This window comes from Lethenteron reissneri, chromosome 23 (assembly GCF_015708825.2).
Source record: "Lethenteron reissneri isolate LAM-NWPU_2019-01 chromosome 23, ASM1570882v1, whole genome shotgun sequence".
NCBI classification, from domain to species: domain Eukaryota; kingdom Metazoa; phylum Chordata; class Hyperoartia; order Petromyzontiformes; family Petromyzontidae; genus Lethenteron; species Lethenteron reissneri.
The window spans coordinates 3712137-3724228 of NC_083801.1; the positions used below are offsets into that span (position 1 = coordinate 3712137).

The 12092-nt window shown below is 43.7% G+C and overlaps 1 protein-coding gene across 2 annotated transcripts in view; it reads right to left on the minus strand.

The window, feature by feature from the left end:
• The window catches only part of LOC133345859 (neuropilin-2-like), a 149015-nt gene that overhangs the window by 46414 nt on the left and 90509 nt on the right, over positions 1 to 12092 (minus strand). For both annotated transcript variants that reach the window (XM_061556903.1, XM_061556902.1), the window contains exon 10: positions 10633 to 10777. In XM_061556903.1, coding sequence (XP_061412887.1) covers positions 10633 to 10777 — 145 coding nt within the window. The remainder of the gene's footprint in view (positions 1 to 10632; positions 10778 to 12092) is intronic.

Here is a 12092-nt window from a genome sequence, read left to right on the forward strand (position 1 = left end):
GTCGCACCCTTATCATTGTTAGTCACACATCTTGTCACAGTGCCACCTGGCCAGATATTCAGTACATACACAGGAGTGTAGAATTCTGAACATACATGCAGCATAATCTCACAATGGCTTGCCTCCACTATAGTGTAATGGCATGAGAAAATATGTTCTGGACTTATTGTACAAACTGTAGGACTTCAACCTGAACTAAATTACCTGTATTCGCAATACTGTAGTGAGTTCATTTATTTAACACCAACACATGGGGTAACTGTCCCTTAACAGAATAACAACCTATGGTGGTGACCACCAGGCTAACTACTCGAATTACAACGTAACTGCGACTACGGACTGGGACCACAGCTCGGGTCCAGGTCCACGTGTTGGAGACTCGGTAGAACGTAGACAAAGGTTTCTTCAGGATCAACAACAACCACGGTCCCTCTGGGGGACCTAGGTTATATTCTCTGCGGCATGGCTGGCTCCGCCCTTGGCCACGACCACCTTCCAGAATCCTCGAGCAGGATCTGGACCCCGACCACGTGACCACCCCTAGCCCCCACCTGGGGGCCCTTTGTAGACTTAACTGGTCACGTGTCCTCTCGGGTCAACCAGAGTGCCATTGCTTTTAGTAACCCCTTTTCCTATGGCCAGCACTCCCACACCCTATCCTGTAGGGGTCGGCACTGCACGCCAAGCGAGATGCCATCCAGCGCTATCAATCAGCGCTGACCGAGCCTCTCTAGGGCCGGCACTACACAGTGACATCCCGCGATGTCACTACAATACTATTAGACACACATTGCATTATCCACATTCATTTGTACCTACAGTTCGCTACGACTGAAATCCTGAGATATAGCATATACATTTAATGCTATTACATGAAATATAGTCTTTATTTTGTTATCTACAAGACATACCAGAGATAATAATAACAATCAGGGATGCTGTTTAATGGTTAGGAAACGAGCCTTGCAATCCAGAGGTGGCCGGTTCAATCTCTCGGCATGGCAAGTTGGGATTTAAGAAACAACGGCTTCTTAAATCCCTCCCGCCTATGTCCACCCAGCAGTGTAAAATGGGTTCACACCTGTTCCAAGATATCTGGCCCAGCGCAGAAGTGTAGGCCAAATACCCTCTAGAGGGGTTCTCTAGCGCTCCCTCTAGTGTAAGCCCTTCCACCAGCAGTTGGTGTGAGCAAAGTACTTGCAGGGCTGCGTCTTTACCACGTTTTTCCATGTTATAATGTTGAATGATAAACTCCTTGTTATATATTAAAAACATATTAACAGAACATTCAGAGTTGTCTGTGGACATGCACACGATGACGTTAGAAATATAGGTGAGCTAAGGAATAGAGAGATTTGCTTAAAAAAATTTTCACTCAGTCAGGGCGGGTTTTACAAATATCAGTCATATGCATCAGATAACTGATCAGTCTTTTGATTTAAACAGAAGGGGGGAATCAGAAAGTATGGACAGCAGAGGGAAGGCTCTCACTGTTATATGCACGAGTAGAGCATATATCGTTGTGCTGGATGGATCGGCGGTTAAGACAGACGTTCGTGCTTTTTGGAATTGAAGGAATGAGAGTCGAGTATAAAGATTACGGAAGTAAGTAACGGCAAGGCCTTGGAGGATTTCTAAGATGATGAGAAAGATTTTCTCTGATGCTCTGGTGAGGGAGAAACCAGTGGAGGCTTGACTATATTTTTCCTTTTTGTATTACTTTTGTGCATTTGAGCAAGCAGCCTAACAAACACATTATGCACAATATTATGCTTTGGAATGAGAGGTTTAGGCAGTCAATAGAAGAGGGATGTAGCATTCTATGAGCAGGGCAGGTTTTTGATGGAGCCTTGAGGCCAAATTAATGAATAGGAAACAGGTATTTGATACAGAAATAGCTTTTTGTTACTGAGTCTTATCAGAGAGCTGAATGTTTCCAAATGTATTTCAAAGTACAATTGACATAATAATGAACACAGCAGGTCACTGTGAAAGCTTCGTGGAGTTCCGCATTGTGTAAGATTGTTTTCTGGGCGATGGTGTAAAGGATATTTCGCAGGGTGTTAAGATGTCCAGAAATGCCCTGGTAGAGAGCTGGATTTTACCAAAGCAATTAAACTTAAACTAAAACAATATTGACTTTACTAGGTAAGGTCCACTGAGCTTTATGGCCGCAAATGATAGCTCAACGAAATGGCTCATCGTGTGGAAATTTACAGCAGCCAAATACTCTAAACGCGTGTTTCTGAACGTGGAGGGAAAATCAAGAGGACTCAGATACAAATCCACGAGATCGCAGAGAGAGAAAGACACGCAAACTCCAAATATACAGCAGGCGTCAGGGTCGGGATCGAACCCACGACCGTCCTTTATACCAGGCGAGGTAGTTAGCATCTCGCCCTCGTGGTGCCCCATAGCCATACAGATTTTGAGGATAGGTGTATGGAGAGGATGCGAGGGTTTCCATGACAAGATAGGTCAAGCAACTTGGTTATTTGGAATAGATCCTGGCAGGACAGAACTGTAGCCAGGAGGATGGGGTCACGATGCGTGGGGGCACATGCAAGATGATGGTGAGCAGGAATCTTGAGATGGCCTTCGGAGTGGACAACCACTTGGCAACATAGGGCAAGACGTCACGCCGGATAGCTGGGATACTGCAGGATACATTTTTGAAAAATGGTTTGTTAACGGTAACGGTTGTGCGATCTGGTGGCAGGTAAGTGATTGTGAGGTGTACTGATATCAAGAGCGGTGGCTCTGATGGTCTCTTGCTCAAGGAGTGAGGTGCAGAAAACAGTGTGGGAAGTAATGAACACACGCACGACGGTTGCGGCAAGGGGAAGAGTTCAGGTATTGAGGGAAGGGAAATGAGAAATGGTGAAAAAGGTGATGATAAGATTTGCAGAGTTGTGAAATACGGGGGAGAGAAAGTGAGCCGAAATTCAGTGTGAATGACCACACATAATGTTAGAGATGGTAATGCACAAGTCCGGGTTGATCACCCATCAAAGAGTGCACCGTGCTCAGCTGCCCTCAGCCAAAGCATGCTTGGTGGAAACTCATATTGTTTGAGGCTGGAAATATCTGCTTTTGCTGTGCCCAGCAGCGTGCTCAAATACACACGCACTTTTTTCCATTTATAAAGACAATATTGAAGTTTGCCTTCTGAGGTCATCGAGCTTCAAATGGAAAAATCTTCAACAAACAAGTACAGCTAGCATAGCTATACAAATGGAAGGCATGGGCATTGTCAAAATCTATTAGACATACTCAGAAAGCATAGAAATATGAATGCAATGACTACATTATGAGATAAGTATTTATCATATGTGAAGCTTTAATAAATAAATTGTAACAAAAAAAATACACCATGAGAATATTGTGAGTTCGTCTTATAATTCATTGCTCACATTATAATATTAATCTAGTATATTAAAAAAAATACCTTCCATCTACAACTAATATTAACTGAAGGCAATTTTTTCCTTGTAAATAAGGATTAGATTCATTAATATTAGTAGAGTACTGCACATCACTGACAGAATTCTAATATAAAAGTCACACAAAGTGTAACAGTATACTTCAAAATGAAAAATAGTTTCATGAAAATAACTCAATGAAGCTTTAAAAATAGAAGTGAAGAATGATAGTAATAATGCGGTAATACAAATCTATAGAAAACACAGCAGAATCCCTCTGATGCGCACGCTTTCTGTAAGTCAAACATCGTTTATTCTCAGTAGCTGGCTGATCGATGATAAGTCATGCTCGCCCAGTAGCCCCAAGGATTCACGACATGAAATAGTCAGAAAGGCTGAAATGGCATCGTGGCCATGATGTTGTCTACAAGATGACATTTCTGCCTCTCAGAACCGATTCCCCGGGCGGTTGGGTATTGTTGCACACGTGACACACGTGTTGCACACGTGACACACGTGACACATATGACACGTAAAGCTCTGCAGTCATGCCCTGCAAAGCGCTGTAGTTAAGCGGAGGACACTTTTATTATCCTGCTTTCCGCAATGTACATGTGTACGCATGCCTGATGAGCAAGTGCATGTGACCCACAGAGAGAGAGATGGAGTGTGGTTTCTCCAAACGGTATCCGTGAGTGTCCGTGGGTATCCATGTGCCTCGACGCACGTCTCGGCACAAGCTAAGCAGCTTTGTTCCGTCAGTGGCACCGCAGCTAAGAGGATTATTTTTGCCCTCTCCACTACTGAACGTGCACCGTGAATCAGCCGATCCCTCTTAAAGGACCAGATTTGTGGATAACGTAATTGTAAATGTACATTGAACTTCTTTCGCACCGTACGTAGTCAACTGCTAATCGTAGGTGCGAACAAGAGGCGTCATACTAAAATCACTCGGTTATGAACGATTATCACGCAACACATAGTGACATATCGTGTCCTACGTCAGACTTATGAGCGCATTATTAAATGTCTGGGTTGAAACCACAGATATGTCAGGCGAATTCGACAGTTTATATTGCACGCAAAAAAAGTTGCAGCGCTGCAATCACCTGCTCAAGACATTGTTGGAAGAATGTCGTCCGATCGAGAAAGCTATAAGAGAGCTCCTCTGGAGGCTATTTTAGCCTGCGCAGTGCTTTCGGATATTTCAATATGAAAGGTGCTTTATAAAGCATAGATTGCAATTATTCACTCTTCCATGCTGGCTAGACGTCTTGGAATAGGTGGGAGTGCTCACACTTTCCCCCACCAAATGCGTACTGCCATTCGACAAATTGTGGCGAACTTGTTTTAATTGCTGGGTGGAAAGATGCGGTTGGCTCCATAGGGTGCGAAACAAAGTCATATGCACATACAATCCAATGGCAATCCGGACTCGTGCCTCTTCATCTTCATAGAAAACACTTTCTGTGTTAGAGCCGAGTACTTAAATAATCTTTGGTCTCTTCTTATTCTTGGTTCTTTCGGTAAAGTCACGTAGATAGAAAACAAACAAATATATAGAATAAAAAAACAAATAATTAAAAAAATACGTTCAAAATAATAAAAGAAAAAAACACGATAAAAATAAAATGAATCGATTTGTTTTTTACTATTTTAATTTTTTATTGTATTTTTGCTTTTATTATTTAAATTTTTAAAAACGTATTTTCTTATTTTTTATGTTTTTTTTATTTAGATTTTCTATCTACGTGACTTTACCGAAAGAACCAGGAATATGAATTTCTGCAGACACGAAAGTTTTAAGTCTCTTTTAGAATATTTGAGTTGTCATATGAATGGTGAATAATTCGTGGGAATTCCAGTTTCATAATTTCAATATGTTTTTCCACACCTAAACGTCCCTGTGCTGCTTTAATGTATGCCGAGAGCCGGGCAGTGCTGTAACAGAGAGCTCCAATTCACAATCGGAGGGTTGCAAATTAAAATTCCAGTTGGGTGTCAACTCAGCCAATAATACCTCTAAGGGACAATACAATCACGACTATTTCGTGGAAAAACCAGCTACTGTCTCGTGATTAAACTGTCCTTCCATAGAAATATGGAATGTCTTGCACTATCTGACACCCACCAGTGAATTTGAACAGTGCCACATTGCTTTGGGGACAGAGACACTTGGGCTCTTAGGCTTAACAGTGCGCATTTAAATTTGTTTTTCAATTTAGCTCCACCAATTACTGTAATGTGGACATTAGAGACTGAAGGGCCTGTCACATCATTCTCCGGAGTTGGCAATTTCTGCTTATGCCTACACCCAAATAAATCAAACACTTCCACTTTCCATCTTATTGATTTAAAAAAAGCAAACTGCCTTTATTAGGCTGGATGACCGATTCAGGTTGGAATCAGATCGAACACGTTAAACAAACATCATATCCGATCAGGCGATCAGACTATGTCTGTTCATCCAATTGGCAGGGGCCAATTTGATTATTATTTGCAGTATAGTAGCAATGCGTGCTTTTTACTGCATAAAATCAATGACAGTAGATTGATAGTAGACTACAAATGTTATCTCCATTGGTTCAGACTTGAGGAATGACCCCTCTCATCTCCTATTGTCTCCACTATGCCCCCCACATCACTTGCAAAGCTTTCCCTTTGTTTTCATAGATCACTGCCGGGGAATAAAGAGGAATATGTTCACCTGTCGGCAGACCTTGCGTGTTTGCATTTTTTGGTCCTGTATTGTGGTTGAAATGCGGGAAGATTTATTGAATTGACCTCTGACTCAGATATTCACTTGACACAATACCACCCACTCAGGGTGCAATACCAGAGAGTTATTTTCAGTCCTCATTGCACAGGATATGGGTTGTTATGCACCGCACCTGTAATGTCATAATAATTTTTGCTGTCTTCATATTCTTGACAAATTTAGTAATTTTATGAATCCTACATGGTGGCTTTCTTTTGAATGTCACGTACCTTCCTATTGTCTCTCCTCTGAAAATAATTTCTAAATGTTAGCAACATGACTGAAGGCCTGGGGATGATTTTTTAACTAAAACACTCTGTGTGCACCGTTTTGAAGCAGTACGGGTAATAAGATAAATACAGTGAGGGGAAAAAGTATTTGATCCCCTGCTGATTTTGTACGTTTGCCCACTGACAAAGAAATGATCAGTCTATAATTTTAATGGTAGGTTTATTTGAACAGTGAGAGACAGAATAACAACAACAAAATCCAGAAAAACGCATGTCAAAAATGATATAAATTGATTTGCATTTTAATGAGGGAAATAAATATTTGACCCCCTCTCAATCAGAAAGATTTCTAGCTCCCAGCTGTCTTTTATACAGGTAACGAGCTGAGATTAGGAGCACACTCTTAAAGGGAGTGATCCTAATCTCAGCTTGTTACCTGTATAAAAGACACCTGTTCACAAAAGCAATCAATCAGATTCCAAACTCTCCACCATGGCCAAGACCAAAGGACTCTCCAAGGATGTCAGGGACAAGATTGTAGACCTGCACAAGGCTGGAATGGGCTACAAGACCATCGCCAAGCAGCTTAGTGAGAAAGTGACAACAGTTGGTGTGATTATTCGCAAATGGAAGAAACACAAAATAACTGTCAATCTCCCTCGGCCTGGGGCTCCATGCAAGATCTCACCTCGTGGAGTTGCAATGATCATGAGAACGGTGAGGAATCAGCCCAGAACTACACGGGAGGATCTTTTCAATGATCTCAAGGCAGCTGGGACCATAGTCACCAAGAAAACAGTTGGTAACACACTACACCGTGAAGGACTGAAATCCTGCAGTGGCTGCAAGGTCCCCCTGCTCAAAAAAGCACATATACATGCCCGTCTGAAGTTTGCCAATGAACATCTGAATGATTCAGAGGACAGCTGGGTGAAAGTGTTGTGGTCAGATGAGACCAAAATGGAGCTCTTTGGCATCAACTCAACTCGCCGTGTTTGGAGGAGGAGGAATGCTGCCTATGACCCCAAGAACACCATCCCCACCGTCAAACATGGAGGTGGAAACATTATGCTTCGGGGGTGTTTTTCTGCTAAGGGGACAGGACAACTTCACCGCATCAAAGGGACGATGGACGGGGCCATGTACCGTCAAATCTTGGGTGAGAACCTCCTTCCCTCAGCCACGGCATTGAAAATGGGTCGTGGATGGGTATTCCAGCATGACAATGACCAAAAACACACGGCCAAGGCAACAAAGGAGTGGCTCAAGAAGAAGCACATTAAGGTCCTGGAATGGCCTAGCCAGTCTCCAGACCTTAATCCCATAGAAAATCTGTGGAGGGAGCTGAAGGTTCGAGTTGCCAAACGTCAGCCTCGAAACCTTAATGACTTGGAGAAGATCTGCAAAGAGGAGTGGGACAAAATCCATCCTGAGATGTGTGCAAGCCTGGTGGCCAACTACAAGAAACGTCTGACCTCTGTGATTGCCAACAAGGGTTTTGCCACCAAGTACTAAGTCATGTTTTGCAGAGGGGTCAAATACTTATTTCCCTCATGAAAATGCAAATCAATTTATAACATTTTTGACATGCGTTTTTCTGGATTTTTGTTGTTGTTATTCTGTCTCTCACTGTTCAAATAAACCTTCCATTAAAATTATAGACTGATCATTTCTTTGTCAGTGGGCAAACGTACAAAATCAGCAGGGGATCAAATACTTTTTTTCCCTCACTGTACATACATTCTCTTCGTCTCTTCTCCATAAAAAAAATCATTATTATACAGTACATTCGCAATTTTGCCTTCAAGACTAATGTTACAGAGCAGCAGCAGCATTTATTTGAGCAAAAAACACTTCACACCAGTTTCGAACTGAGTCTTATCCGCAGTGAGGCTTTTTAAGCAAACATTGTACTGCTGGATTGCCAGATGTTTTTGGCAAAGAGCAACTTCACCTAATACCCTAACCTGCCCACACTGGATTCTGAGCTGCCCCTATTGGACATCTGTGAAAATAAGCTTTTTAGCCCATCGGATTCGTCCAGTATAAATACATGTTCTGATATGCCTGACACAATCCCTGAGACAAAATCTTAATGATATGAAACACATTACAAAGACCATTCGTGATCTGATCCATCTGCTAGCAGGAAGGGAAGGTATGGAAAGGATAGCTCGACCGATGAAAACATCGTCTTGAGGGCATTGTTTCGTGAGAGGGAATGTTTATATCGGAAGGGGTGTAGAGCAAGAGGAAATGGGGAATATTTCACGAATAAATAAAAAGTCTCAAAATGCCATGGAACAGACATCTGGGAGATGCTCCGAGCGAGCCTTTGGGGAGAGGCAGCCAAGCAAACTGTGTGCCAGGGAAATATATACCCGTGGATCGATAGTTCAACTCTCGCCCCCCTCCCACTCACTTTGGACACCCTTATAAGCAGTTGCATTTGGAGGCTTGCCCTCTTTTCTCTCCGCCTGATGAAGACCGCTTGTGTTGCGATCGAAACGTTGTGGGTTTTTTGTTGTTGCTTTCATCTGTATTTTATTTTTTTTAAATATTTTTTTATTTTCTATCCACGTGACTTTACCGAAAGAACCAAGAATACGATCGTTCAATGTTAATGTGCCATTTTATCGAGGCACTCTGTGGTCTTATCTTGGTGTGGTCTGGGACTGTTTCATCGTTTTTGCTGCCTTTCCCAAGCTTGATAAATCGTACTTATATAATGCATGCATTTACCATTTATTTATTTCTATTTCGTGGCTTGCTTATCTTTCTTCTCTATTTTGCACTGATGTTGTTTTGTCGTTGTTGTACTGTTTGCTACTGACCCGCCCATACTGGACAGCTGTGAAAAAAGAGCTTCACAGCTCATCGGATTCCACCCACGGTCGAAATAAAGATTCCGATTTGTTTGATGCAGAGTTGTGCCGCATCGTGGAGAAGGCGCTGTCAAGATGGGGTTGGGTACATACGCCCGCTACGTGTGTATTTATCTTAAACTTATTTTCGTACCGCACATCGCCAACCGTGCTAATTTTTGCAACTCAGCGTTTTTGAATTGCAAAGCTGTTCAACATTTTGTACTGTTAATCATTCTCCCATTCAAAAAGGCAGACACGTTATTTCGAAGAATTACATACCCATGGGTCTCTTATCGCGTGAATATAAAACTTCATGAACATCACAGAGATGCAAATATTGGAAAATGTAAGTTTTCAATCGGTGAATATCACATGTTTTGACACATGGATCAAAAACAAGGGCACTCACACAGAAATGCGAATGAAATCTGAATATTATGAAATCTGAATAGTATGCAATGTGAGCTGGGAATTACACAGAGAAACAGAAACGTATTACAGAAGAAGTACACATTGGAGACATGGTAATGACAATCACAAAAAGCATGTGTGCTTTGCCAGAACGAATTCACAGAAGGGATGGTGGCCGAATGGATGAGTGTGTTGACAGAATGGAAGCCGAATGAGAGAACGTTCCCGCGAGGATTACAACTGTGGAGATGGAGCGATGAGATCATCTCGTGTGCAGTAGCGAGATGGATCGCTGCATCACAAGACCCGTGAGGTATGGCGGCGACGTGGGAGCCCCGCATCCAGCAGCGCGTAGCTCGTGGCTGACGATGATAATTATGATGATGACGAATGAAACGTAGCTCAAGGCAGTGTTGAGTGCTGCAGGGCTTTCCGCGCCATGTACAACCTTCTCTGGCACATGTGAAGAATGCTGCAAGGTCCGAATATTTGCCCAGTGCTCGCCAAGTTTGCATTGCCTTCCGGTTGCTGAACGAATACATTATGAGGTCGCACTCATTTACACACAATGCTTCCTATGAATGAACCATAATGCCTTACTGATCTCGTCATGGAACATAAACGATCACGCGAACTCCGGTCACCCTCGCAGCGGCTTTTGGCTGGCTGTCGAAAAAAGACGGTCACCGCATCGCCCACTTTCAGGTGCGCTTCTGCGGCCGTCTGGAACGCTCTTCCTTCCGACATTTGGAAGCCACTGAAGCTATGCACTTTTAAATCTAGACTGAAATCTCATTTCTTTCGAATTGCTTTTCATGTTTAGTTTGTTGTCCTTCCCCCACACATCCGATTACCACTATTAACTACGCACGGTGCGAAATAAGTTCAACATATATACATACGTGCACACGTGGGGCTGCCGGTGGCCCCGGGCGTGTTCTTACCGAGAGAATCGCAGCCCAGCAGCTCCATGCGGATCCCCGCGCCACCGGGGGCCTGCCTCTCCGGGTAGATGCGCACCCAGCTCGCCACGACCGGCTCGAACTTGCGCAACTCCGGCGTGTCGTAGTTACTGTTACCTTCGAACAGCTGACAAGGGGCGGGGGATCGGAAAACGGAGGTCAGGTCAGCATTTTGTTTGGGTTGAGAAGAGATGATATTCACAACGCAGCGTACGGAAAGGCTAAAGGGAAAGTACCGTGTGCCGTCGTACGTTTACGCAACCCCATCTTCAGATCGGTGGCACGGCGGTTCGCGCATTGTGCAATGAACTCTGATGAACTGAGTTTAATCACCAGCCATGGTCGTCCAGATGAGGATAATGTGCCCAGGGCCTCAAACAAAGGAGGGCCTCACAGTGGGACATTTATTTTTTGTATCTCTCGCAATCGATTAAGAGGGCCCCATATGGCTCTTTATGCCCCGGCCCTCCAGCCCTGAACCTCCAGAAACCTTTTGGCAGCCCTACATCAGAGCTTCATGTCACAATTAGGAATGAGCCCAGGCTAAGCAAGACAGAACCGCTACAGGTGTTCCTTACTACGAGAGTCTCTTGGCGCAACCATACACCAACATGATTCGTTTGCTATATATTTGTCTCTGACCAATGTTACTCCCACGTTCGTGTTCAGTGTAACAAGACTCGCTCCATGCTCTGCGGTAAAATGGTGGTGCAGTGATTAACGCACTGTGCTGTAAAGCCAGCGACCTGAGTTCAACTCCTGGCCACTTATAAGATTAGTGGTGAGGGATATCCTAGCCCAGGGGTCGGCAACCTACGGCTCCGGAGCCGCATGCGGCTCTTTACGGGCTGCTTCTTGACGATGAGTACGTATGTACTCAGATGCATTGCGGCTCTTGAAATACTGAATTTTGTACCGAATTGGCAAGAAATGGCTCTTCTTGTTATTTTGGTTGCCGACCCCTGTCCTAGCCCATCCTGGTCACCCCCTTCACAATCCCGCAAGGACCACCATGGTGAAGTATATGTGAAACAACCCCATGTCTGACACTGTGTGGGAAGGCCCTCATGCATTAATTGATTTACAAAGGTCCGTAAATTATCTATGATTTATGTTCAGGTTAACCTGTACTTGTTGTTCTAGAAAATAGTACATGATATACCGCTGAAAGTATGTGTAGCATAGGCTGGACACTCGTGTGTAAAGTGACATCACAGATACGCAAAGCATTCTGTGTATTTTAAATATGGTGGCGGACTGTGTCACGTGCTGTGGGACAGCTGTGTGTGCCTAGGGGCACCACGTTGGTCAGGTGTTACCCCCCTCGCCTGGTATACAGGAGATTGTGGGTTCGATCTCGACCCTGACGCCTGTATATTTGGACTATGCGTGTTCTCCCCATGGTCGCGTTGATTTTTCTCCGTGCCCTCTGGTTTTTCCTT